The following is a 27,272-nucleotide window of genomic DNA, read 5'->3' as shown; positions in this document are numbered from 1 at the left end:
GGGGGCGGGGCCATTCCGACCCCGCCCCTGCCCTAGGCCCCGCCTCCGCAGGTTGATGGCAGCGGCAGCTGGGACTGCAGCGGCGCCCGGCCCCGAGAGTCGCAGGCAGCGGCCGGAGTGCGCAGCCTAACGTCCGGGCCCCAGACGCCGCGGACACCCGGAGAGGCAGTTCCGGCGCCCTGACGCCTCCCTCGGTCCACAGCGCACCCCCAATCCCCTCCGCAGAGAAGTCGCAGCGTGAGCGCCCCTCGGCCGGCTCGGGACCAGGTACCTCCCCCCTGCCACCGCCGCCACCGCAGCCAGCGGAGCGGGCGGGGTGTCTGGAAGGGACAGAGGTCTGCGCTCCCTCCCCCCACACTCCCGCCGCCAAATTCGGTCCCGGGCGGGGCGGACTTCTTGTCTATATTTGGCCGGACAGCGGCCTGCGCACCCCCAGGGCACAGACACCTCGTCTCACAAGAACGTAGAGCTGGGGCAGGAGGCAGGAGGAGGGTGCGGGGAGGCCCGGCCTAAAGGCCGGGGGCCACAGAAGCGGCTTGAAGGGCACAGGGATGCCCGGGGCTGGGAGGGGCAGGAGTCTGCGGCTGGGGCATTGGAAAAGCCCGATGTGCCCCCTGAGGAAGAGCTTAGCTTGAGCCCCTAGCGGGAGAAAAGGCAACCTGCCTTCCTTACTCCACTCCTGAAAATCTGATTCTGGCCTGGTGGGGGTGGAGGTGAAGGACCCCACCCCGGGAGAGTTTGGTTGGAGAGAGGACCCAAAGGAGAACTGGAAATGAAGAAGGGTAGGCAGAAGCCAGAACATCATGGTTAGGGCCTCTTAGACAAGGCAGTGCAGAGAGGAGTGGAGAAGAGAGCCACCCTTACCTGTGTCCCCACAACAGCATGGGAGGAAACTCTTGAAAACAGTAGCAGGAAGGACTCAGGCTAGCTGACAGGAGGAACATCTCCTTAGCAAATTTTTAGAAAAAGGCAAAACCCCATCCGCCTGTGCCAGAGATGCTGTTTAGGATGGGGCAGGGGCCGGAGTGGGGGATGGTGGGGTGGGGCTGCAGTCCTAGCCCAACAGATGGCCTTAAGCCAAAGCCTCTGATTCTGGACAAGGTGCCTCTGGGAAATAAACCACTTCCGTGAAGTGATGCTCATCCAGGGCTGGCAGTGGGAAGGCAGCCTGGAATTGAGGCTCCTCCCCAAATCACTTTAATTTCCAGAAAGCTTTCAGGCTGGGTCAGGCTCCACCATCTCCCTGGCCTGGTTCTCTAAGATGTCAGACCCCAAATCCTAGCTCCTCGAATGAAGCAGCACTTTAGAGATGGCTAAGAACTTTTCCCTTAAACTTTCTTCAACTTTAATTACCTTGAAGAAGCTCCCTGGAGTTCCTGTCATGGCTCAGTGGTTAATGAACCAGATAGTATCCATGAGGATGCAGGTTTGATCCCTGGCCTCGATTAAGGATCCGTGGGTTAAGGATCTGGCGTTGCTGTGAGCTGTGGTGTAGGTTGCAGACTTGGCTCGGATCTGGCATTGCTGTGGCTGTGGCGTAGCCTGGGAAGCTTCATTTGCCACATGTGCGGCTCTAAAAAGACAAACAACAAAAAAGAAAAGAAAAGAAAAAGCTCCCTGGAGTTCCCGTCATGGCTCAGTGGTTAACAAATCCGACTAGGAACCATGAGGTTGCGGGTTCGATCCCTAGCCTTGCTCAGTGGGTTAAAGATCCGGCATTGCTGTGAGCTGTGGTGTAGGTTGCAGACGTGGCTCGGATCCTGCATTGCTGTGGCTCTGGCGTAGGCCAGTGGCTGCAGCTCCAATTGGACCCCTGGCCTGGGAACCTCCATATGCTGTGGGAGCAGCCCTAGAAAAGCCAAAAAGCCAAAAAAGAAAAAGCTCCCTGCTTCTAGGACCAGTCTATATTAAGTTATGCCTGACTCTTGGCCAGATAACCCTTCTCACTTGCCACTCCCCCACCTCTCCCTCCTCCCACAGCTCACAGGACTAAGGACCAAAGGCATTTCTGGGCACTGAGATCCTCCATCTCTGCCCCCAGCTATGAGCCGGCGCGTGGTTCGGCAGAGCAAGTTCCGCCATGTGTTTGGACAGGCAGCAAAGGCTGACCAGGCCTACGAGGACATCCGTGTGTCCAAGGTCACATGGGACAGCTCATTCTGTGCCGTCAACCCCAAATTCCTGGCCATTATTGTGGAGGCTGGGGGTGGAGGTGCCTTCATCGTCCTGCCTCTGGCCAAGGTGAGAGATGAGGGGAAGGAAGTTGAGGACACTAGCTGTGGCTCCTGGGGACTCCTGACAGCAGCCCATGTTCTCACCTAGTTCCATTCCTTAGTCAGGAGGGCATGTGGATTGACTGCTCCCTGTTCCCCAGTTGCTAGGGACCAATTGGGAATCTCCCTTATCCCTCTCAGAGCGGCAGCATCACAGTGGCCCGCACCCTCTCGCAGCCCATCCCTTCTCCATACAGCAGCCAATTCCCAGCAGAGACCAGAGGAGGGTGATGGAGATCGTCGGGAAGCAGTTGGCATCCTGGCCAGATTCTGTTCTTTTCTCTCCTAATGCCACACCCCTTCATGTTTTTGGTGTCAGGATCTTTGTACACAGCCCAGTGTGACCACTTCATTAATCACACCCAGCGCAGCACACTGAGGTCAGGGTCATGCGCTATCCAAAGAGTCCCTGCCCACCTCCCCATTCCGGTTCTCCCAATGCAGGTAGAATGAGAGCAAAGGGAAGGGAGACATAACATATAAGGCCAGAGCCCTCACTACCCCAGGGATAGGGGCCAGACAATGGCCACCACCTTTGTGGAACAGCCTCAAGCCCCTCAGCCATCTCTACCCACAGGATAGCTACTCCAAAGCATGACCTTGACTTAGATTCTGTCCCCTACACCTTGTTAGGGGAGGCCCCCACAGGTGGCAAGGTCAGGATGTGGCCTGACAATAGCCAGTGACTCACTCCAGGACAATGCAGACACCATCCAAGGACACCATCCCCAGGGCTCGAATTTCAGCTAGAGCCACCTCCTCCCCCAGTACAACTGTCATTCCAACGCCACACGGCCACCCCTCTCCCCTACTGCCTGGTCTGGGTCAGTGCCAGCCCTGCAAAGGCCTCAGAGCCCCCACAAACATACCATAAATATTAAAAATAGATGGGCCTCAGCTCAGGTTGGGAGATAGCAAGCACCAGGAATGCCTGCTGCTTGTGATTCCAAGGTGAAGCCAGTGACAAGGGGGAGATCTGCCAAGTGTGGCTAAGAAAGGGCTGTCAAGCACCACACTGCATATTACCTCAGCTTGATCTATTCCACTAGGAGCATCCCATAGACATTTCGGCTGGGGGAACAGGCCTAAAGAAGAGCCTCCTCCAAGTAGGTGTTTTGGGAAGAGCGTTAGACTGAGAGGTCAAGTCTTGGCTCTACTTGCTGTGTGTCCTTGGTTAATTTATCTTACCTCTCTGTGTCTGATTCCTTCATATTAAATGACTTCAACTTACCTTCAGTGAAGTAGAGGAAGTAAGCTGGATGGGGTTGGAGGAGCAGGTGTGGGTGTGTGCAAAGAGAAAACAGAGAATAGAGAATTGAGATGTAAATAGGTCCACTCCCCACCTGCAGAAGACACAGGAGCCTGGCTCCAAATTTCCCTTTCTGACCCCTGCAGACAGGGCGAGTGGATAAGAACTACCCACTGGTCACTGGGCACACTGCCCCTGTGCTGGACATTGACTGGTGCCCACACAATGACAACGTCATCGCCAGTGCCTCAGATGACACCACCATCATGGTAGGAGCCAGGGGGATGCTGCTGGGCTGTTGGGCGGAGGAAGCAGGGAGAGCTGCCTCACCTGTGCTGAGGAAGGTGCTAAGGAAGGTGCTGAGTCCCAGGGCCCTGCCCTGCCCAGTTCCCAGGCTATTTTTAGCTACATGCCTATCCCTTCCCAGGATGCACTGCCTAGGACTAATTATAGCCATGGCCACCTTGCGGCCTGAAGAGCAGGGGGGTGGTGCTCTGAAGTCTCCCTGTTTGGATGAGTAGGGAGGTCTCTGGAGAGCTGGCAGTGCCCCCTTCTGGCTCCATTCTTCTTCTGCCCCAGGCAGGCACCATCTCATCTCGTCCTGCATTTGACCCTTACCACTCAAGAGAGCCAGTAGGGGGTAGGGTTGGAGGGGAAAGGGGTGGGGTACGTAGAGGAGGAACAGAGGGACACAGTAGGTTCCTCATCCCACCCATTCTACGCCTTTCCGTCTACCTAGGTGTGGCAGATTCCAGACTATACCCCTATGCGCAACATTACGGAGCCCATCATCACACTTGAGGGCCACTCCAAACGTGTGGGCATCCTCTCCTGGCACCCCACAGCCCGGAACGTTCTGCTCAGTGCAGGTCTGGGGGCTAGAGAGGGGTCTCTGCCACAGATGGGGGGCAGAGGGAGTGGCAAAAGGCAGGGCCCAGGTGACAGTGCCTGGCCATTTTGGGCAGGTGGTGACAATGTGATCATCATCTGGAATGTGGGCACTGGAGAGGTGCTCCTGAGTCTAGACGACATACACCCAGACGTCATCCACAGTGTGTGCTGGAACAGCAATGGTAGCCTGCTGGCCACCACCTGCAAGGACAAGACCCTGCGTATCATCGACCCCCGCAAGGGCCAGGTGGTGGCGGTGAGTGCCTAGCCTGGCCCCTCCCCAAACCCTACCCCAGGGGACAGCTGGCAGGACTCTGTACCCGAAACCCCCTGAATCCCTGGTTCTAGTTCTCATCTCCTCCACCTCAACCCCAGACACTAGTCATCCCCTGCAGTGCCTGCAACCACAGCCCTCTGCCCTAAGTAAGCCCCCAGCCCACAATTCTCTGCCCGGCTCCTGTTCCCTCCCCTCTCCTGAATCGAAGAGGGCTGCTCCACTTGTGACTGAGGAGGGGAGAATGTGCAAACGCTACACTCCCAACAGACCTGCATGAACCTGACCTCCTGGACCCCTCTCCTCCCTACCGGCACCCAGCACCCTTTCCGGGGTCTGAGCCTGACACCGGCTCGCGGGCAGGCCTCTTTTCAACCTAGCTGACCCGCCGGGCGGGGGATTGGGAGCAGCTCTCGGGCGTTATTTGTCCCAGCTGGGTTCCCTGGGAGGGTGGCAGCGCCTATCTCACCAGCCTCAACCTAACGCAGGGGGCGGGATGCGCAGGGCACGTGCACGTGTGCGCGCAGTGCGCGCGTCCAGCGCGGCCGGGGCGGGGCGGGGCGGCGGGCGCTCTAACCCACTAACCCCGCGAGCAGGAGCGAGCCCGGCCTCACGAGGGCGCCCGCCCGCTGCGGGCCGTCTTCACTACAGACGGGAAGCTACTGAGCACCGGCTTCAGCAGGATGAGTGAGCGGCAACTCGCGCTCTGGGACCCGGTAGGCCAGGCCGCGCCGGGAGCACGCGCTCGCTCCTTCGCTGGGTCAGCCGGGAGCGCCCTCCCGAGCAGTGGCCGCGCCCAAGAGAGCTGAAGCGGAGCAGGGAGCTCCCGTCTGGCAAGAGCCTCGCTGCGGCCCCCAGGAAGCCCGCAGACATCCCCTGCTCTGAGGGCGCCTAAGGGCTCGGGATCTGCTGAGAGATAAGCGCGCTCTCCAGGCCTGGAGCCAGCCAGGGGCCCCCAGGAAACGGAGTATTTAGGACCCATTTTGTCTCCACCCCCGCCCACCCTCACACCCAAGTCAGCAAGTTGGTTGCTTGGCCCTGCAGGCTCCCCAGGGCATGCAGCTGGGTGACGCCTCTCCCTGTCTTCCCCTCCCCCCAGGAGAGGTTTGCGGCCCACGAGGGAATGAGGCCCATGCGGGCCGTCTTCACGCGCCAGGGTCAAATCTTCACTACGGGCTTCACCCGCATGAGCCAGCGAGAGCTGGGCCTGTGGGACCCGGTAACGCAGCTGGACGCTTGGGGTGTGTGCCCCGGGGACTGGCATCACGGGAGAGGGGCCAGGCGCCCCCCACCCGCAGGGCATGCCCACCTGGACAGGGCTGGAGGCTGCTGCCCCCTTTGCAGCACCTGCCATCCCCACACCCACCCCTCTGCTCAGTTTTGCTGCGTCGCTTGAAGGAGCCCACGCTGGCGCCCCCACCTGGTGATGCCGAGTCCCTGGGGGTGGTTTGCGGTGACTGCATGCGGCGGCGGCGCAGGGGTTATCGGTGGGGGAGACCTGGACTGGTGTCCAGGGAAGGGGTCTCCAACTCCGTTCACCAAGGCGGTCTCAGGAACGCATGGGCTTTGGGGTGGGCAGGAAGCGTGAAGGAACTTCAGGGGATCCAAAAGTGGCCCAGAGGGTGGGATAGGGCTGGTCACGCCTCCTGTGCTCGGGCAGAACAACTTCGAGGAGCCAGTGGCACTGCAGGAGATGGACACAAGCAACGGGGTCCTACTACCCTTCTACGATCCAGACTCCAGCATCGTCTACCTGTGTGGCAAGGTACTCGCGGCCCGGAGGGAAGAACAGGGGGCTAGATGGTGATGTGCCCCCCACCCGACCCCACCCCGCCTGCATCTCTGAACCTACGGGTTTTGCAGGGTGACAGCAGCATTCGGTACTTTGAGATTACAGAGGAACCACCTTTCGTGCATTACCTGAACACATTCAGCAGCAAGGAGCCACAGAGGGGCATGGGCTTCATGCCCAAGCGGGGACTGGATGTCAGCAAGTGCGAGATTGCAAGGTCAGCAGACTTGCCCTTCTCAATCACCTGCCTCTGTTCCCATGTCCCATCGGGGAAGATGCAGGGGCTTCCCCCAGCAGTGTAATCTTTGAAAAAGAGAGGGTTTGGTGGTAGTGTCACATGGGCTTGTTTCCAGTGCCAATCCCAGCGCTAACAAGCTTGACATTCTCTAAACTTAATTTTCTTCCTCTGTTAATGATAACCACCCCATCAGAGGTGTTTTATCAGCTGGATGTGTTTAGAATGCAAGACATGGTAGGCACTCAGCAGGTGTTGGCCTCTAATCCCTTGGTCCCTACAAAAGTTAAGGGGGTGGGAGCCTGCACAGCTACTGAACCTCACTCCCTTATAGGTTCTACAAGTTGCATGAAAGAAAGTGTGAACCCATCATTATGACTGTGCCCCGCAAGGTGAGTGGCCGGGAGAGGGGTTGGGCAGGGCTCCAGGGCAGAAGGGAGCAGAGCTGGCCTGGCACCCTGCTCGTTCTCCTGTCCCCCTACCCCCGCAGTCAGACCTGTTCCAGGACGACCTTTACCCAGATACACCGGCCCGGAGCCGGCCCTAGAAGCGGATGAATGGCTATCTGGTCAGGACGCAGAACCCGTGCTCATCTCGTTGAGGGATGGTTACGTGCCGCCCAAGCACCGCGAGCTCCGAGTCACCAAGCGCAACATCCTGGACGTGCGCCCACCCCCTGGCCCCCGCCGCAGCCAGTCGGCCAGCGACACTCCCTTGTCGGTAAAGTCTCGCCCAGCTCCACCCAATCTACACATCCCCCCTACCACCCTCCGTCCAACACCTCCTCTTCTGTCCTCTGCGCCCAGCAGCAGCACACCCTGGAGACACTGCTGGAGGAGATAAAGGCCCTGCGCGAGCAGGTGCAGGCCCAGGAGCGGCGCATCACCGCTTTGGAGAACATGCTGTGCGAGCTGGTGGATGGCACGGACTAATGCAGCGCTTGGGGAAGCTCCGAGCCCAGAAGGCAAAGTGGCTTTTGGTCCGGAACTCCGGACCCCGCCTCTCTGGGCCCAGGCCGGGCCGGGACTGGGAAGGGAACGCCACACCTCGCGTGAGTCCTGGACAAATGAAGCGTTTCAGAGACTCTGGCGCCCGCTGGGCTGAGTGCCTTGCAGGGAACTCAGCAGCACTCAGCAGGAACTGGCCTCAGAAGGCCCAGGGTGACGGGGGCCTCGGCATTGGTGCTGCACCGCTGGCAGTGTCCCCTTTGTTCCTCACCCAGGGCAGGGGAAGTGCTTAGTATTAGCGAAATGCTTGGGGATGTTGGGGAACTTGGGCTTGACCTCAAAGGGGTAGCAATTTGATGCGTCTCTCCAGACAGCTGGGGAAAATTACAACGCTTCTCCCTCTAATCAGCTCACTTGACTCCACCACCCTGAGTGGTAAATCCAACGGGCGTTGCCCCAGTTCTATGGACATACGCAAATGCTGGCTGTAGAGCAGGACCCATGGGCTACATCCAGCAGTCTATGACAAAGGACTCTCTTCCTTCTTTCCACCTACAGGGGAGAGGGCGGCTTCCTCGAGGCACTCCCACAGGAGAACCAACCAGAAAACTGGCGTGAGGAAGCAGGTTCACACCTCCTACACACACACACACACACACACACACACACATGCACGCACGCACACACACTGCCCCCAGCCCTCTGTTGTGGCCTTGACTTCAGGAGGAAAACAAAAAGTACTGAATGAAACATTTTACCAAGTGCTCAGTTTGTGCCTCCTGCCTCCAGTCCCCCAGTCTCTGTAAATGCCACTCCAGACTCCTGGAGATCCTGACAAATGCAACCCTCGGCTCAGGACCCACCAGACACCCACTTACCTCAGGGCCCTCCCACAGTAAGGTTCAGAAGGAACCCGAAACCCTCAGTTGGGTGTTCTTCCCCAGTAAAGGCAGGTAGGAAAAGCCTCAGGTTTGAAGCCTCTTTTATTTGTGCCTCAGAATCAGTCTGGTGCCCCTGGCATCAGGGAAGGGGGTGAGAGGAACAGCTTCTCTTTGTTCTTTTCTTCCATCCCTTTTGTGTCCCTTCTGTCACTGGCTGAGCCAGGAAGGCCAGTCTGAGAGCCCGGACAAGGGTGTGCGGTGGGCCCTGCCTCTGGCGGGGTCTGTGCTTCTCTGGGTGGGTGGAGTGGGGCAGGGGAGAGCCGGGGGTTAGCACCATTGGATGAAGGGTTTTAGAGTCAGCCCCTGGGTGGGGGAAAGTGGGACGCACAACCACAGAGGGCTAGCAGCAGCTGGTGGGAAGGGGTAGGTGGTAGTGTCAGGGCCCTGGACCATCCCTCTGTGTCCAGTCTAGTGTTTGCCCCATGCCCACTACGCCCCCCCCTCTCCATTCGCCAAGACATCATAAGGGAGCCAGGCCTTGCCCAGACCGGGGGCCACCTTGGACACCCTCCCTGATCACAGACACGTGCCTTGGGGATGGCAACTCCAACCTCTGGCCGCCCAAGGAGAAGCTGGGACCACCCTGAGACCCGGGAGGGGTGTGGGGCCTGGGGGAGCCGGGCACCCCGCTAAGTGCACTTGACGCTGAAATGCCGGGGTGGGGGAGGGGCTGGGCCCTTGACGTGCTGGTTTGTGTCTGGGACAAAGCAGCAACACAGCACGTGGGGAGCTCAGCTGCCCCCCAGGGATGAAGAGCGGAGATGCAAAGGCTTCACGGGCAGTGTCCTGGAGTGGGGTCAGTGAGCAGAAAGGAGGACCGGCCAGAAGGAGCAAGGGATGGGGACAATGCTCCTCCGAGAACCGTTTCCCCCTCAGGACCTCCTGGCTCCGCCCTTGGACCGGTCCGAGCCCAGAGGAGAGGGGTAGGGGGTCAGGATACAGCAAAGCAGGGAGACCGGGCCGTGCCAGCTGCCTCCAGGGCCCTGGCCCGGAAAGGTACCCCGCGGCCGGGCCGAACCCCTCCCTGTCTGGTGCCGGGTGCGCGGCTGCGCCCGCGAGGCGACGGCTCCAGACGCAGCTCCCGGAGCGCGCGGGCCGAAAGACCCTCGCTGCGGGGCGGGTACCGCGGGGCGTGGCCGAGGGGCGGGGCAGTGGGCGCTACTGCTCGGTCAGAGAGAGCCGCAGGATGCGCTCTAGCTCCTCCTCCTCCTGGCGCGCGCGCCGCCGCCGCTCCTCCTGCTCCTGCGCGGACAGCTCCATGGCCAGCCGCAGCTGCTCGTCGTAGCTCCGGAACACGTGGCCGCCTGGTCCTGGGCGCGGGCTGGGCCGAGGGCTGGGGACCGACGCCAGGGCGGCGGAAGGCGCGGACTGGCGCTGCGGCGTAGGAGGAGCGCTCCTGGGGGCAGGTAAGATACGTCGAGGGCTCCGGGCGTACCTGCCCATAAGCGGGGCGGGAGACAGCGTGGAGGCCCCAGAACAAGCGCAGGCCTCGCGCCTCGCCAGTGGAGGTTATGAGTCCCTCGTCACCTCCCTGGCTCCCTCCCACTAGGTTAGGGCGGATTCCAGCCCCTACCAAACCCTTCCTACCAGCCTTCTGGAACTCCCAGCCCCAACATCCTGGCTGGTGAGGGTCTGAAGGCTGAGGCCTGGCCCCTGCTCCCTAGCCGCGTTGGGCGTACTGCTCCCCGCTCCCCGAGGAAAGGGTGGTGATGATAGACGCCGTCTTGGTACCAGTAGGGTCCCTGGTGAAAGTACCAGGGACCAAGAAATTTCTCTGGGCCAAGAGGGCCTTTCATTGAGCAGTGCCCTGGTGTTCTCTGTGCATGTGTATGGGGCCTGGCGCGGATGGGGTGGTAATAGGCGTCTCTAAACACTCTCAGGATGGGCAGGCACTGACCTGTCCTGTCGGCGACTTTCATAGGACATAGGGTGAGTACCCGGCTTGCTGTTGGTTAGCGCCTCCCAGATGGTGACCTGGGGGGGAGGGAATATAGGCCAGTTAGATGTGGTGGCGCTGCAGTCCAGTGGCCCAGCGCGGCCTCGCGGACGCACCTGATCATACTCACTGCCCGCCTCAAGCAGGCTCTGCTGGATGGCGAACTGCAGCAGGTCGTCATCATCGTCGCGGGTGGCCGCCTCTCGCTGGCCGCCCAGCACGCTGTAGCCACGTGGGGCCTCGAACAACGTAGGGGAGATCTCACAGCCGCGGCACGAGGCTGAGGGCACCGGGCTGGGGGTCAGAGTGGACCGGATCCCGCCTCCTCCCCACTCCCGGGGAAGCTCTTCACAGGAAGGGGAAGTGAGGGCAAGTTCAGGGCAGGGGCAGGGCCTCACTTGTGGAACTGGAGCTGCTGACACTGGAGGAGTCGCTGCCTGGGGAAGGGGTCTCGCTGCTGGGGCTGCCTCGCACCAAGGGCACCGGCTCGTCACAGCCATTGAGGTTCCCGAAGGTGATGCGGGCGTTGAGGATGTGGAAGATCGGGATTTCTGAGGATAAGGAAACCAGTCACCACCACCCACTCCCTTACACTTTAGGTACCCCCTCTATGGCTCCTGTAAGCTTACACCGCCCCCCCCCCAGTAGCCGCTCAGGGGAAATGGGAGTGGGGGGGTCTCACCGATCTTGACAGGGAAGCCTGGAGGCAGGCGGAGGGTAATGAAATCCCGGAGCTTGGCAAAAAGTGCATTGCTGACGGCCATGAGGTCAATGATGGGGGCCACCTGCTCACACAGGGACAGGGGATGCTCCTCACACAGCCACAGCTTGGCCTTGAACCTGCCCCCAGATCCCAAGGAGTGAGGGACATTGTAGAAGCCATGGCCTCCCAGCACATTATGGAGGCCCTGCCCTCCCAGCCCTGCCCACCGCCCCCAGCCCTGCCCAGCCCTGCCTCCCCAGCACCAGCAGAGGGCCTCACTTCTGTGTCTTGGTGGTCAGTTCCATGGGACGGCCCATGTCACGGTTGCCAAGCTCAAAGTTGGGGTTGAAGTACTCTTCTGCAGTGATGGCAGTGGGGTTGGCTTGGCTCAGAGTCTGAGTGATCAAGGTCTGTACCACACAGAGGGGAGCCCATGAGCTTGTCTCAGTCCCTGATGCCAGGCCAGCCACTTGACATTACAGGCCCCAGAGCTGTGCCCCCTGCCACTGTAGAGCTGACAAGCTTTGGGCATTGTAGAAAGAAAGGAGGTCCACACAGGCCATGCTGAGCAGGATGCCTCCCAGACCTCCCTCTGGTCCCCATCCACACCTTCCACACAGGGGTATCCCTGGCACACACTCACCCCATTTTGGGGGCCCCCATGCTGCTCAGCAATTCCCAGGAAGGACTGCAGAGGTGTCTTACAGCCTACAAGAAACACGGCATCTCAGAGAACACTGTAGCCCTCAGAAGTGGTACCCAAGAGCCAGGGAGGAGGCTGGTCCCTGGAGGCAGGGAGGATTGCTCACCCACACCACACACCCAGGCACCTTCACCTGAAAGTGACTGGGGACTCCCAAGGGGCAGGGGCTCAGGAGCAACTTTCAAAAGTGTGGATCTTCAGGTTGGTGACACTGGACAAAATCTGCTCACCTGCCTTTGGTGAGCAGTTTGGGGGTATGCTTGTGTATGTGTGTGTTTTCCTTCAGGCACTTCCATATTAACTTCATTTTGCTCTCTTGGGAGGTGAGGGTTACATCTTTCCAATTTAGACAGACTAACTGGTGCCCAGAGAGTCAGGGATAGTACCAGTGGGCAGAGAGAGAATCAGTGGCAGGACTCCTGGTTCTGCTCACAGTATGTCTCCCTAGACTAGAATAGCCAATAAACATCATGCATGACATTCCCCACCTGCCCCCACGTCCGCTGCAGATGATAGTAATCAGCTGTAGCATTCCTTCCCATTGAGCCCAGACGTTGCCTTAGAATCTTCTTAGCAACACTCTAGGCAACCGCTACCAATCATTAGGATTTGGCATTTGAATTGAAACCTATTTGCTTGAATAAACTATCCTGGCTCTTGCTAGGATATCAGAGGAAATACTGATGGAGACCCTCAAGTGGGAGCCGGTTCCTCACACCTCCATCCACCTCTGACTCATTACCTTTGACCTTGCCCTTGTGCTGTTCTGAAAGATGCTCTGTCCGCGTCCGAGTGATGAGCTCCACGTTGGATGCCCCATATACCTGGGGACAGATGAGGAAAGGACTCACAGACAGCTTTGGTACCCCTATCCCTGCCCCCAAGGGCATTATGAACACTTCCTGCAAGGAAGAGTCGGGGGGAGGGTGCTGTTTGTTCCAAACTCCAGGCCTGTGAGCAAGTAAATATCTGAAGTCACTGGTTCATTCTCTTACTCATTCAACAAACATTGTGTGGGGAGACCTTATGTGCCAGGCACTGAGGCAGGCGTCAGGGATACAGTGGTGAACAAACACAGCCAGACATGATCCCTGCCCTCTTGAGGTTCACAATCTAGTTGAAGAGACAGGAAAAAGATGGACAGTAATAACACGGCGTGACACATGCTCTACTGGGGAGGGGAGCACAGGACTGTGGGAACAAAAAGCAGAGGTCATAACCAGGCTACAAACCAGGGAAGGCTTCCAGAAGGAAACTACAACACAGAACTTTGCAGCATTGGTGAGCACCTTCACTCTGCAGCACCATGTGGTCCTACATGGGTGATATGAGGATCCTAGAGTGACTGTTAAGGGTCCCCAACAACAGTCTTCTAAGGGGTAAAGACCAAGCTTTGGAGTCAGGCAGCCAGGTCTGAACCTTAGTTCACTTAGCCACGCCAGGCCTCCTCTTTCTCATCATAAAATGGGCCCATACCCTACTCCCTAGAGCTGCTACGAAGTATAAATGGAAAACCGTGGAAAGGGCTCGATAAACATCTGTTAAATGGGAATAATAATAGCACTTACCTGAAAGGGTTGTTGTGAGCATTAAATGAGTGTGTGGTGTGTGTGTGGTGTGTGTGTGTGTGAGAGAGATAGACACACATATATACATAGTTGGGTATGCACGTGTGTATAGACACACATAACATATATACACATTTAAAATGCCAGCACAGGAGTTCCCATCATGGCTCAGTGGTTAACGAATCCAACTAGGAACCATGAGGTTGCTCAGTGGGTTAAGGATCTGGCGTTGCCGTGAGCTGTGGTGTGGTTGCAGATGTGGCTCAGATCCCACATTGCTGTGGCTGTGGCGTAGGCCGGCGGCTACAGCTCCGATTTGACCCCTAGCCTGGGAACCTCCATATGCCGCAGGAGCGGCCCAAGAAATGGCAAAAAGACCAAAAAAAAAAAAAAAAAAAAAAAAGTAAAATGTCAGAACAGTGCATTAGCTTGAATGTATTGGGTGTTCAGTAAACTCCCATCATTCTCATCAGTTGCCTCTTAGTCTGGTGCCCTCTCCCCTACGTGGCATTGCTTCTGTACCTCCAAGGCTGAGAAAGTGTGGTCAGGAAACCCCTGCCTGGCTTGCTGTAGGCAAGAGTGTAGCAGGATCTAGCACCCAGGCGCTATGACCTCACCTTGGCTTCATACCCATTCACCATCTCGGTCTTCTCGCTGCGCCAGCCCAGGATGCCAGTCTTGTTCCTGGAGAAGCAGAGGGGTCCAGGTGAGGGGGCACCACCAGGCTGGTTTCAGGCTCCCAGGCCATGCCCACTTACCTCTCAAAAGAGATATTCTTGGTGTCCAGCTGTGTGGTGACAACGGGTGCGGTGAGCCGGCTTAGCACCTGCTCCTCGGTGGGCTGGGCGGCAGCCAGCAGCAGCTCCCGATCCTGCCCAGTTAGTGCCAGGGTCTCCGTGTACACTACCCGGCGGTCGTGGTCAATCTCCATGACCACAGCACTTGTGTCTGCCAGCCACAGAATAGCACAGGGGGTCAGGGGTCATGTGGGGCCGTCCCCAGCCTCCTCACCCTACCCAACCTTCTACCTGCCTGACCTTGGCCCCTGAAGACAAAGCTGCGGTTCCCTCGCTGCCATGTCATGTGGTCAAAGCCCAGGAGCGTGGTGTCTACCCGAAGGTTCTGCCCACTCTTCCATACTTTGTATGTGTCACTGGGGCAGATCTTGGACACCAAGGGCACTAGGTGGAGGAGGTCAGAGGTGGCTTCAATGTGCCTGGGCCACCTCAGGGCATGTGGGTCAGGGGAATGGCTGGGAAAGGGTAAGGGAACTGGTGGGAGAAAAGCACCCCCCCACCCCCCCACAAATGTAGACTACAGCCACTCAGACTCGTGCCACCTGAGGTTGGGGACAAGTATGACTCAGCCACCACCAAGTCCCTAGAATCAGCATTTAATTCATCCACTCAATCTTTCATCCAGTCTTCCCACAAATATTTATTAAACTCCTACTATGTGCCAGCCACTGGGGATACAACACTGAACAAAACAGGACCCCTGCCCTCTTGGAGCTTACCTTCTGGCAAGGGGTCACAGGTAACAACAAACAAATGAGCCAATCATTATAAAGTGAAGGAAACAATGGGATCGAGGCAGTGTGGAAAGGCCTCTGAAAGTGGGCTGAGAACTGAAAGGTGAGAAGGAGTCATGGGTCAAGCACTCCAGGCAGGGCAACAGCAAGCGGAGAAGCCTGAAGTGGGGGAGGGCCCAGAGAGGCCCTTGTCGGCCCTCTTACCCCAGCTAGTGAACTCCCATTTCATCTCCACGTAGAAGTCCTGGGCCTGGAGGATGAAAAGGAGAGTGGCTGAATCTGCGCTAGAGCGAGGGTTCGAGGGCTCTGATGGGGAGGCTGAGGGCAAGCCCTCACCTTGCGCAGCTTCTCCAGGAGCACAGGGATGCCCGCCAGCCGCTTCACCACACGCTGGTAGTCCCGGTACCGCAGCACCAGCTGCACCAGCTCGAGGTCCCGGGTGCTCACAGCTTCTTGGAGCACTGGGGGAGGGGAAGGCAATATCACAGGACATGACCCAGCCTAGGGTCCCTCAGCCAGCCAGAGGTGAGGATGCGATGCTGGGGAGACCCAAGCTGTGGGGTGGGGTGGGCAGGGGTGCCCACCTGTCCAGCCGCTGCGGTTCTCCCTGCCCACATCTGCACCGTGTGCCAGCAGCACACGGGCACACTCGAGGTGCCCCAGGGTGGTGGCCAGGTGCAGGGGCGTCCGCCCACGGGGATCCAGCTGTTCAATGTCCACCTAGAGGAGGTAAAGAGGTTGCCCTGGTCACTTCTGAGGCAGCCCATCTAAGCCCAACAGCCTCTAGGCGGGTAGCAACCACCTGGCTGTCCTGCCTTGCCCATCTTATAAGACAATGGAAAAGAAAGACATAGTGAGCTGGGGTCAGGTGAACAGAAAAGGGCTTGCAAGACAGGGCAGGAAGTAACTCTGAAAAAGGTCGGGACTGCCTCCTGTCCTGTCCACGTAGGCGCCCTGACTGGATTCACTCTCTTAAGACCCGTGGGCTACCCGTGAAGGGCAAGCATGGAGCTGATAGGTGGTCTGACATGTGCCACCTGAGGTCGGGGAGTGCATATCAGACAGGACCTATCCTGGGGGTCCAGGGAGAGCTACCAACTTAGATCATGATATTACGTGATAATATTTCTAAGTGAGGGAGGTTTAGCAAACAGTTGCAATAATACATTCATAGGAATGAAAGAATGTGTTCATGGTACAACTTCAAAGCCGTGTCTCCTGCCTGTGGGACACTATGTATTAACATTTCTTTTATAAACCTTATTGTTTTGTGAATAGCATGATTATATTGCATATGAGATTCTGTTGGGTGATATGCTCTTATCAGCCAAAGCATATGATTATTAAAGATAAATATTTGGATATATTTCAGGAAGCTAGGACTTCTAGTTAAATTCAGTGACCATGAGTTCCTGCTGTGGCACAGTGGGTTGGGAGTCTGCAGTGGCTCAAGTTGCAGAGATGTGGGTTTGTTCCCCAGCCCAGCACAGAGAGTTAAAGGATCTGGTGTTGCCAGTGCTGCAGCATGGGTTGGGGGCTGTGGCTTAGATTCAATCCCTGGCGTTGGAGCTTCCATGTGCCATGGGTGTGGCCATAAAATTAAAAAAAAAAAAATTCAGTGACCACATGCATGTAACTCCTCTTCTCTTCCTCAAGACTTGATTAAAATGCCAGTAAAAGGCTTCTTCGCCAACATGATGAGATAACTGAAATTACCCTCCCATCATGAACAGAGAAAACTATTGCTTCAAAATATATGAAATATTGGCGTTCCTGTCGTGGCACAGCAGAAATGAATCTGACTAGGAACCATGAGGTTGCAGGTTCAATCCCTGGCCTCGCTCAGTGGGTTAAGGATCCAGCATTGCCGTGAGCTGTGATGTAGGTCGCAGACGCTGCTCGGATCCTGCATTGCTGTGGCTCTGGCGTAGGCCGGTGGCTACAGCTCCGATTCGACCCCTAGCCTGGGAACCTCCATATGCTGCAGATGCGGCCCTATAAAGACAAAAAAAGACCAAAAAAAAAAAAAATGAAATATGGACTTCCTGCTGTGGCACTGTGGGTTAATGATCTGGCTTGTCTCTGTGGAGGCACTGGTTCAACCCCTGGCCCAGTGCAGTGGGTTAAGGATCTGGCATTGGCTGCAGCTGTAGCGTAGATCACAGCTCCGGCTCAGATTCAGTACCCGGCCCAGGAACTTCCACATGCCACAGGTGCAGCCGAAAAAGAAAAATTTTTTAAAGGGGGGAATATATAAAATAATTGTTTTCAGACTTTTAGATGGGAAATACATAAAATAATTGTTTTCAGACTTTTAGGCAACTGTCAGTCCACGACTGTGATTCCCAAAGTAAGGAGACAAACAAGTTGGGCCCCATGATTTCCTATATTTCTACCTGGAAGAATAGTCAGAGAGGGGAGTCCCCTGCAGAGCATGGTAGTCTTGCTGAGGAGTTAAGGACACAGAGACAGGACTTCAAGGAGGCTGAGGTAGCGAGAAGTTGCAGGGACATAGTTCCAAGACGTGGTCTGTGCAAAAAAGAGCTCCAAATCTGCATGTGGTCCCTTTGAGTCTTTGCTGAACACTTCATGTGTGTAGAGTGAAACTCAACACAGCCAGGCATAAAAAGGAGCAAAAGGCTGGTAAATTCTCAGAGCTCGCCCATGGCAGGGAGACAGTCAAGCTCCAACCTACTGGAGTAGAGAGACTCGTTGACTACCCAGGGTATTCAATAGAGACCCGAGAAGGGTTATGTATGCTTAAGGAGTAGGGCTAACTCATCCCTAGAGAAAAGGCTCAACCAGACATTAATAAAGATTAAAAATAAGCTAAAAAAAAAAATCAAACTGAGTTGCAAGTACTTAGTCTGCCAGAATAAAGCCTAACTAATACTCTTTATTTATTTATTTATTTATTTAGTCTTTTCTGGAGCCACTCTCGTGGCATATGGAGGTTCCCAGACTAGGGGTCCAATCAGAGCTGTAGCCGCCAGCTTACATCACAGCCACAGCAACTTGGGATCCTTAACCCACTGAGTAAGGCCAGGGATCGAACCCACAACCTCATGGTTCCTGGTCGGATTCGTTAACCACTGCGCCATGACGGGAACTCCTAACTAACACTCTTTAAAGGAAGACAGCAAAATCCTGATGCTCAATATCATAATGTTTACAGTGTCCAACATCATGTGAAAAATTACTAGGCATGCATAAAAGTGGGAAAATATAATCCATAATCAGGAGAAAAATCATTTAATAGAAACATACAGAAATAATAAAGATGGATGGGGAGTTCCCACTGTGTGTGGCTCAGCAGGTTACAACCCCAACTAGTATCCATGAGGATGTGGGTTAAGGATCCAGGCTTGCTGTGAGCTGTGGTGTAGGTCAGGGGGTACAGCTCTGATTGGACCCCTAGCCTGGGAACTTCCATATGCCTTGGGTACAGCCCCCCCCCAAAAAAAGGGGAAAAAAAAAAAAATCAGTGAGTCTGAAGATACAGCAATAGAACTAGATAAACTGAAGCAGAGGGGGGAAAAAGTACTGAAAAACATTAAAACAGCCCCAGCAATAATACACTAAAGGTATTCTAACATATGTGTACTTGGAGTCCCATAGTATCCTGTGGGAAGGATAAGGATAAGGAAGTGGAAGAATAAGACAAATTTAAAGAAGTAGCCAAAACTTTTACAAATCTGATGAAAAAAGAAACTACTATAGTGAGTTGAATGGTGGTGCCCCCACAAAATATGTGTCTATATCCTAACTGCTAGAACCTATGAATGTGGCCAGATTTGGAAAAAGGGTATTTGCAGATATAATCAAATTAAGGTTCTCAAAATGAGATCAGCCTGGATTATCCAGGTAGGCCCTAAATCCAATTATGTGTGTTTATAAGACTCACAGAGGAGAGATACACAGAGAGTTTCCATGTGAAGCTGGAGGCAAAGACTGAAGTTATGCAGCCACAAACCAAGGAATACTTGGAGCCACCAGAAGCTGGAAGAGGGATTGTCCCCTAGAGCCTTTGGACTTCCAACCTCCAAAATGATGAGAGAATAAATTTTTGTTGTTTTAACCCACCCAGCCTGTGGTAATTTGTTGTAGAAACTAATACAGTGACAAATCTACAGAACCAGGAAACTCAATGAATTCCAAGGAAGACAAACACCAAAAAACCTATATCAAGCCTCATTATAATCAAATACCGAAAACTAGTGATAAAAGGGAGTCTTAAAAGCATTTTGAGAAATCAGACATACTGTGTGTGGAATGACACATATAGGAAATACTACGTACTTATCGTTAAAAACCACACAAGTTAGAAGACAAAGAATGAAATCTTTAAAGTGCTGGGGGGAAAGTTGCCACCCTAGAATTCTATATGTTGTGAAACGTATACCTCAAAAATAAAAAGAGGGGCGTTCCCATTGTGTCTCAGCAGGTTATTAGAGACCTGACATTGTCTCTGTGGGGATGTGGGTTCGATCCCTGGCCTGGCTCAGTGGGTTGGCAATTGGGCATTGCTATAAGGTGTGGCACATGTCACAGATATGGGTTGGATCCAGTGTTGCTGTGGCTGTCATGTAGGCCACAGCTGTGGCTGTGATTCAACCGCTGGCCTGGGAACTTCCATGTGCCTCAGGTGCGATCATGAAAAGAAAAAAACAAATGCAAAAAAAGAGCAAAGAAAGACTTTTGTGGACAACCAGAAGCTAAAAGAATGTTACCAGAAGACATGCAAGAAATGTTAAGTTATTCAAGTGGAAGGAAAATGATCCCAGATGGAAGCTTAGATTTATACAAAAGAATGAAGATTTCCTCAAAAAATAAATGTTTATAAGAATGCCAATAAAATAGTTAAAACCCACAAGAAAGTGGCTGGAGCTTCACGGAACATCCCAGAGGAGCACCCCAGTGATTAGCAAGCCAAATGCTCTCTTAGCATCCTTGAAAAGTGTAGGCCATGCAGGCAGTGGGAACAGCAGAGGAGAGAATAAGACTCAGAACTGAATATGGAGAGAGGGGCCTAGTTAAAACTCAGAACCCCTGGCCCCCTCCCCAATCTCATGAAGGTGGGAGATGCTCTCCCCCCCCCCCCCACTCCACAGAATGCCAGGGGTTTATTCTTTATAGAAATTGAACCTGAGATGCACTGGACTCAGGGACACTGGTCTGAGGATGAGGTCATGGGACTCAAAATTGCTGAACAGTGAAAGCCCAACCCCTTCCCTGCCTCAGGTCCTGAACTGCTGGAAGCCAGACAGCACACGGCATTGCTCCACCCTACCCCTAGCAGGAGACTGGAGAATTCTTCCTTGTAGAAACTAAAAGCACCAAAGACCTCTGGGTAAGACATTTGAGGATCTTACAATAGTCAGCCCAATCATTTTATAGCAGCACCCATGCATTAATAAGCTCCACACCCCCATCCTTAATCTACCCCAACAGCCACGGGTGACTGGACACTTAAGGAAAGCTGCCAATATGAAAGAGACATATAAATACAAATAGATACATACAAACAGATACATACAAATAGATGCTAAAAACCCACAGCTGTCAATGAATGAAAACTTTTTTGGGGGGCAATAATTTACACCCTCAAAAATACAAAAAAGAAATTGGGAGTTCCTGTTGTGGCGCAGCGGAAACGAATTTGACCAGGAACCATGAGGTTTCAAGTTCGAGCCCTGGCCTTGCTCAGTGAGTTAAGGATCTGGCGTTGCCGTGAGCTGTGGTATAGGTCGCAGACGAGGCTCGAATCCCGTGTTGCTATGGCTGTGGTGTAGGCCAGCGGCTACAGCTCCGATTAAACCCCTAGCCAGGGAACCTCCAGGTGTCTGGGGTGCTGCCCTAAAAGGACAAAAAAAAAAAAAAAAAAAAAAAAAAGGAATCGAATTCATGAAACCAAATGAGACATTCTGACCTCCCATGACCTCTTTCCCTTTCTTTCTTCACTCCAGCTGTTCCTGGACAGCTTCACCTGCCCCAGTTCTCCCATCATGGTAAACAGCACTTCAGTTCACTCCCATTCCAGGTAAGAAACTGTGGGATTGTTTCTCTATCTTCCTTTTCTCTCACCTTCTATGTCTATTCCATCATTAAACCCTGACTTTATAGGCTCTACCTTCAAAACAGACCCAGAGTCGTCACAGTTCTCACCACCTTCAGGCTACCCTCCTGGTCGCAGCCACCGCATCTCTCACTTTATTCCTGCCACCCTCTCGGTTCCACAGGGCCCATCGCAAGCACTGTCATCCTGTGACGTGCTCCTCACGTCTTGCCGCCCTTGAGCTCAGCCTCTCCATGCCCCCCCCCCGCCCCCAGTTTAGACTAGAATCCTGGACATCTCTTTGAACTCATATGCTCTCCTCCAAGCCCCACTCCTGCACGGAGGCCTCCCCCAAACCATCTTCCCCCGGATAGCCACAAAGCTTCCTCCCTCACTTCACTGAGGCCACAGCTCAAATGTCACCTCCTTAGAAAGGCCAGCCCTGACGACCCATCTCAAATGACAGTTGCTATTTATCTATCTGTTGTCCCTTATCCTGCTCGAGTTTTCTTTAGGCATTAACTTGCTTATTTTTCCTCGTCTCCCTCTCTCAGACTGTAGACCCCACAAAGGGGCGGGCTGTCTGTTTTGTTTGGTGCTATATTCCCAGTCCCTGGACAGTGTCTGGCACATAACTGGTGCTTAAGGAATACTTACTAAACAGATGCATAGATGACTATTTTGAAGGGACATGGGGAAGGAATGCAAGGCAATAACATGCAAAATTGATTAGCCAGTAAATAGTTGCAGACATATATTGTTTATAATCATGGAGGCAAATAATGGAAGAGCCTAAACAGTTCCGAGTGGCTCCCTCTGGGGGCTGAGATGGAGAGGCGGGGAGGGCCGCTGCCTTCTAGCAACCGTTACATATTTTAAACATGAGTAGGAACCCCTTTGTCAAAAATAAGACAATTTAAATTATTTATATAATTTTATACTCCTCTGTTGGCATTTTTTCGTTTTTAAATATATTAGGAGCCTAAAAAAAAAAAAAACCCAAACCAAATGAAACACTGTACCTGACCCCCTGTGGCCCTCTGAGCTGTAGCCAGGAGCTGTGAGTGGCCCGTTGCTGCTCCTCTACCCCAGCTCCCCACAGAGAAGGGGGCACTGCTGATTCCCTGCCTCTTGTGGGTTGAGCTGAGCCCCTTGGGATCGACCTGGGTGGAGTCCTGAGTCCAGGGGCAGGAGCGATAGGATCCACAGACCCTGAGCTGGCTGCGTTGGGGCAGGGGTAGGAGTAGGGAGGTGGGGGTGTCAGGAGGTGGCCTTCCCAGGGGGCTGCAGCTGAGCCAACTGTGCCTCCCACCGGCCCTGCCCCAGATGCTGCTGCTGCTGCTGCTAACAAGGCCCCAGGGAGCCAGCAGGGCACCTACCTGGTCCCAGGGCTCCAAATGCCGCCACCCTCCCCCTCAGGTGCCTCAGTTCTGGGCTCCACAGAGGCTGGCACTGCCTGCCAGGCAGGGGTGCCCCCCTCCACCTCCTCAGGAGCTCTCCTGACAGCCCTCTCCAGGGTCCCCAAGGCACCACTGTTTTCCAGGGCCAACATGAGCCCTGCATACTGTCAGCCAAACCTCCAAGAAGTTCCCCCTCACCCGTCCAAAGCGGGGCCTGCAGTGGAAGCGGCACTTTGCCCGAGGCCCAGGTGGGGGAATTCATTCATTTCCTCAGCAAAGGCCTGCAGCTATTTAATTGCTGGAATGAAAAGGTTTTCCATGAAACCCAACACCCAGCCCTCCCCACCAAGAGGATGGAAACTCCGCGCCCCAGCCAGCCTCAGCTGGAGTCAAGAATGGCGGGGTCTTTTGACTTTAGGAGCTGGGGCTTCCTGAGCAGAGAGCCTTCCTGCTTCCACTCAGGTACCCGCCTGCTCACACACACACACACATGCATGCACGCACACATAAACACACACCTGTAAGGGTACACACTCCTACTCTTGTTTCTACACTCACAGTACCTGTGCACACCTGTGCACACCTAAATGTACAAGCACATGTGTGCCCAGCCACCCTCTGGCCCTTCAAGCCTCTATTCGTGTAACCCGTGGTTACAGCACATCCGTACACGCACACCCCTTGAACCCACATGCACTAGCTGGGTATTTGTGAAAGTCGTTTAGCCTGAGCAGAGCCCTGTTGGTAGGTGAACTCTTACAAGAACACACCAAAGGGAGAAGCGAAACGCAGGGGCTGGAGAGGTAAGATGAGAGGCCCAGAGCCTGGGGCTTTGCCTGCTCAGCTTTCACCTCCTTTGCCTGCCTCACTCCATCCCTCAGCCCCAGGGAGGGCAGCCAGCGTCTGGTAGGTCCACTGCTTCTCTGCTCTCCCACCAGGCAGGCCTCAAGGGGCAGGGAGGCAGGGTGCCTCCTTAAGTGGCATTGGGCCAATGGGGGTGGCAGCTCTCCCTCCACCCACTCCCGTGATCCTGCCCCATGCAGCCCCTCCCCCTCATCCCAGACACATTGATTTTTGGTTTCTAGGGTTTGTGGCTCCCTCTCCTGAGCTTCCCAACTCACAGCTGTGGTGATGGCCCATACCCAGGACTGCCTGCTTTGCGAGGAGAGGAGATCACAGGTGGCTCCTGGACACAGCAGGTACCTTGGGTGGGGCAGCCTCTGACTGAGCATCCAGGGGCCCCACAGTCCCATCTCACTTGCCTCTAGGTCAGAAGGATGAGCTGGGGAAAGCAGGGGGGAAGGATCATGGTGGAGGCAGCCCCCTTAAAAAAGAAAATGTTTCCCTGGGACCCAGTCCAGCCCCCTCCGGAGTGCCTGTTGCCAGGGAAGAACCCTGCTCTCCTCAGCCCTCCCCCAGGGAACTGTTCTGTCTGTCCTCCACCTCCCACCCCAGAGAACACCAGGGACTCGTGACTCCAGAACCAAGGCCATGCCTAGCTGCCTGGACTTCAGGGCCTCCTGCCAGCCAAGGGAGGACTGCACATCCACTGCCTGACAACCCCCTGCCCTCTCCCAACCTGGCAGAGCAGCGGTGTGGCAGGAAGCAAGAGACCAGCAGCCACTGTATTGCTGGGTATCAGCTAGGGGTGATCATGGACCCCTCCCTTCACCAAAAAGCACCCACTGAGCACCTCCCATCTCCCCGCCACGCCCTGCTTCCAGCCCCCAATGAACCTTCTCAGAAGCCTGCCTTGCCATCTCCCTCCCCCCTTAGCCAGCATTGCCAAGCCTGCCCACGGTGAGGGGGGCGGCTCTGCAGGGCTTTCTTGGAGGGAAGAAGAGGCAGCTATGCCAAGTGAAGGCCAGGGAAACCCAACTGCTGTGTGTTTGAGGAAAGCCTGGCTGTCTTCTGTGACAGTGGGTGCCAGGAACACAAGAGATCAAGTGCCCCCAGAGGAGATGCCAGGGGTCTACAGGTTTCATTATGATGTTAGGCAATGGCTCCCAGACCCATCACCTGCAAGAAATGGCTGAGTTGGGCACCCTCAGCTCTCCCGGGGAGTCTTAGGCCCTGAGGACTGAGCAATGCACATGCGGATGCAAGCATCACTCTGGGTTGGTCCTGGAGTTGGAAGAGCCGGGGGTCCTCCCACCCAGACTGACTGGCATTCCCCTTCTTGGCACCCCGGGAGCAAAGGAGAGGACCAGCCTGACTCCTTTATGGTTGAAGAAGGGTTTAATCTCAATAAGTGACCTATATTCCTCCTGGCTTGGATCAGGGCAGGCAGTATCTATCTCAAGAAGACACAAACTCACCAAGGTGGGAGGATGAGTGGGTGGGGGTGGGGTGAACCTCGTACCTAGTTTCTGTGGCAGCCTGAGGGCAGAGGAAGGGAACACACTCAGTGGTCCCAACTGCCTCTACCTACAACGGGCTCCAGTCTCCCCACTCTGGCCTTACCCCAGCAAGACGACTCCTGACCTGGGTAAAAGGGCCTTTTCTTTTAGGGCATTCTGCCTCTCTCCCACCTCTGCAAGAAAAGGCCCACCCAGCGCTTGGGCAGGGGGGGTGCGACTGAAGTGTTCTGCCTATTCAGCCACTTGTCCTCTGCCTAACAGTTCTTCGACCAACCAGCAACCATCCCATCAGGAAGTTCCTCTCAGATCATAAATCCCTCCAGCTGTAACCATTGAGACGCTTGTCTTCTTTTGCCCTCAGGGGAGGAAAGCAGAGAAGAGCCAGGAGAGGCTGGACCTCCACATCACAGGACACTTCCCTGTTCACAGTTGCATCACCAGAGTGGGGTCTCCATGTTCATCTTTGCCCTCCAGGACCTACCACTCTGATACCACTTCCTGTCTGGTGGATAAACAGAGACATGGTCTGAGGAGCAACCTGGAGCATCCTTGTGGAAGCAGAGGTAGAATGGAAGTGGACACCCTGACCAGCCTGGAGGCCTGGAGGCTCAGGTCATCCCAGTTCCTAGGGCTGCTGGATGCTGTGCTGCTCTGAGAGCTCAGTGGTGGACCTCAGAGGCACACTCTGGCCCTCACCTCGCTCGCCATCTGGCAGTATCCTGCTCTCCACCTCACTCTTCCCTAGGGAAGCAGATAGCTCCACAAACTGAACTTCCTATGACTCAGGAAGTGGCCTTCAAAAGGCATATTCCCAAAGGGGGCAACTCCTGAACTAGCCACTCCCAGCCTATGGCCTTAGGATAAGAGATCCAAGCCAAGTCTACAGGCCTCAACTGGAGGCAAACAAGGGCAGGCTAGGCCCAGCTCGGCTCCTGCTTTCCCACCCAGGAGGGTGAGTCCTCCATGCCACAAGTGCCTTCCTGTGACCTGGGGCCCAAGGGCAGAGCTGGGAACTACTTGTGACCTGTGCCTGCCTGCCTTGGTCCTGAAGACTAGCCAGGAGACCCCATCTCTTACCTTATATTCTTGGAGGCCACTGCCCAGCCAAAGCTGGCTGACCTACCCATTCTCACTGACCAAAGGAACCAGGGAACCCACTCTGTGTGCAAACCTCAAATCCTGCCAGAGGCCAGCGTGCCCCTAGTTGCCTCAGCACTAGAAGCCAGGCCCCAGCACCAGAGGGCAGGAGAGCGCCTTTCAGCACCTGGACAAGGCCCTTCAGGGCTTCACCCTGGAGGGTCTCTCTCAGCACTCATTCCTGAGCCAGTGCTGGGGGCTAAGAGATCAGAGGCTCTGCCCAGTGCGAGCAAACAGCTGTTAGGGTAGAGGGCACTGGGTGGGGCTGGAATGTTTGCGAGTGTCACAGCCTATTCTCTGATCCTTGACCTGTGACCCCCCCCTTCCCTACGCAGGCCTTGCCCAGCTCCGCACACTCACGCGGGAGGTGTCGCTGCTGGGCTGAGTGGGGCGGACTCTCCCACCGCGTGGAACACAGATGGAGCTGGCAGCCCCTCCCCGCAGCCCTCTCTGCCCCGGCGTAGGAGGTGCACGGCGTACCCTACCCCAATCTGGGAGGGTCCGGAGCACGTGTGGGCCGCCCGTCCCGGCCGGAGGGGAGCGGGCGGGGGCCTCTCCCATCACCCTCTCTGGGTCAACAGCACAAAAGCGGCGGCTGCGAACAAAGAAGCGCTGCAAACTCGCCAGGGGGGCGGGACAGCCCGCGCCGCGCCCCCTCCCCACGCCCGGCGGGCGTGCCGGGCCGTGGGGTCCCCGACGGCGCTCTTACCTGGCCGGCGCGGACCTCTTTCTCCAGCTCGCGGTGGCGGTTGTGCCACACGAGGTAGTGCAGCGGGTACTTGCCCTCGGGCCCTTTCCTGGCGGAGGCGTTGGCGGGGATCATCGCCCGCTCCTCATGCCGGGGCCGCGGCGCCCGGCCCGGGAGGAGGGACGGCGCCAGAGCCGGGGCCCGGGGCCGCGGGGCGGGGGGCCGGCGCTGCCTGCTCGCAGGGCTGCGGCTCGGGCATGTGCGAGCGGCGCCGGCGGGCGGGGGTGGCGCGCCCGGCGCGGTGCGGGCGGCGCGGGCCGCGGGCGTCCTCGCGAGGCGGCGGCGGGTGGCGCGGAGAGGCCCCCACCCGCCCGGGGAGGGCGCGGGCACTCGGCGGCGCGGCGCGGACTCGCGCCTCGCCTCCCACACCCCCGCACACAAAGACGCCGCTCGGTGGAGGGAACAGGCGCCCGCAGCGGGGGCGCACGGGGCGCGGGCCCCAGAGACGCCGTCGCCGCAGGGACGCGCGCCCGCGGCCCCCGGCGCCCCGCAGCTGCATAGCCCGGCCCTCTGCCCGAGCGGCCGGCGA

General features: G+C 56.0%; 2 protein-coding genes and 1 long non-coding RNA gene across 6 annotated transcripts; 2 read left to right on the top strand and 1 right to left on the bottom strand.

Moving 5' to 3' along the window:
* Positions 36 to 8,623, top strand: CORO6 (coronin 6). Its single transcript, XM_021067517.1, is given in 13 exon segments — positions 36 to 267; positions 2,042 to 2,241; positions 3,669 to 3,791; positions 4,262 to 4,391; positions 4,488 to 4,669; positions 5,284 to 5,403; positions 5,787 to 5,906; positions 6,348 to 6,452; positions 6,551 to 6,696; positions 7,049 to 7,106; positions 7,205 to 7,238; positions 7,241 to 7,434; positions 7,521 to 8,623. Coding segments are annotated over 12 exon segments (1,536 nt in total). The 5' UTR covers positions 36 to 267; positions 2,042 to 2,043; the 3' UTR covers positions 7,647 to 8,623.
* ANKRD13B (ankyrin repeat domain 13B) lies at positions 8,627 to 26,969 on the bottom strand. Of its 4 annotated transcripts, none has more exons than XM_021067511.1 (15): positions 26,705 to 26,969; positions 15,628 to 15,763; positions 15,380 to 15,504; positions 15,248 to 15,293; positions 14,550 to 14,693; positions 14,271 to 14,460; positions 14,130 to 14,196; positions 12,687 to 12,768; positions 11,885 to 11,949; positions 11,521 to 11,651; positions 11,221 to 11,378; positions 10,937 to 11,089; positions 10,655 to 10,818; positions 10,500 to 10,576; positions 8,627 to 10,037 (listed from the first exon to the last, which is right to left on the bottom strand). In XM_021067511.1, the coding sequence occupies exons 1-15, from the start codon at positions 26,816 to 26,818 to the stop codon at positions 9,761 to 9,763; spliced, it is 1,929 nt and encodes a 642-aa protein (XP_020923170.1). In that variant the 5' UTR covers positions 26,819 to 26,969; the 3' UTR covers positions 8,627 to 9,760. The 4 variants fall into 4 exon arrangements, with proteins under 4 accessions (XP_020923170.1, XP_020923171.1, XP_020923172.1 ...); XM_021067512.1 differs by having other exon boundaries at positions 8,627 to 9,998; positions 26,705 to 26,967; XM_021067513.1 differs by having other exon boundaries at positions 9,881 to 9,998; positions 10,669 to 10,818; positions 26,705 to 26,965.
* On the top strand, positions 9,921 to 24,841 carry LOC106508485. The gene is made up of 3 exons (XR_002337287.1): positions 9,921 to 10,008; positions 21,010 to 21,083; positions 23,584 to 24,841. It is a non-coding gene; the product is annotated as an uncharacterized LOC106508485 (long non-coding RNA).

Source organism: Sus scrofa, chromosome 12, assembly GCF_000003025.6.
Source record: "Sus scrofa isolate TJ Tabasco breed Duroc chromosome 12, Sscrofa11.1, whole genome shotgun sequence".
Classification (NCBI taxonomy): domain Eukaryota; kingdom Metazoa; phylum Chordata; class Mammalia; order Artiodactyla; family Suidae; genus Sus; species Sus scrofa.
This window is presented reverse-complemented; position numbering and strand designations above follow the sequence as displayed.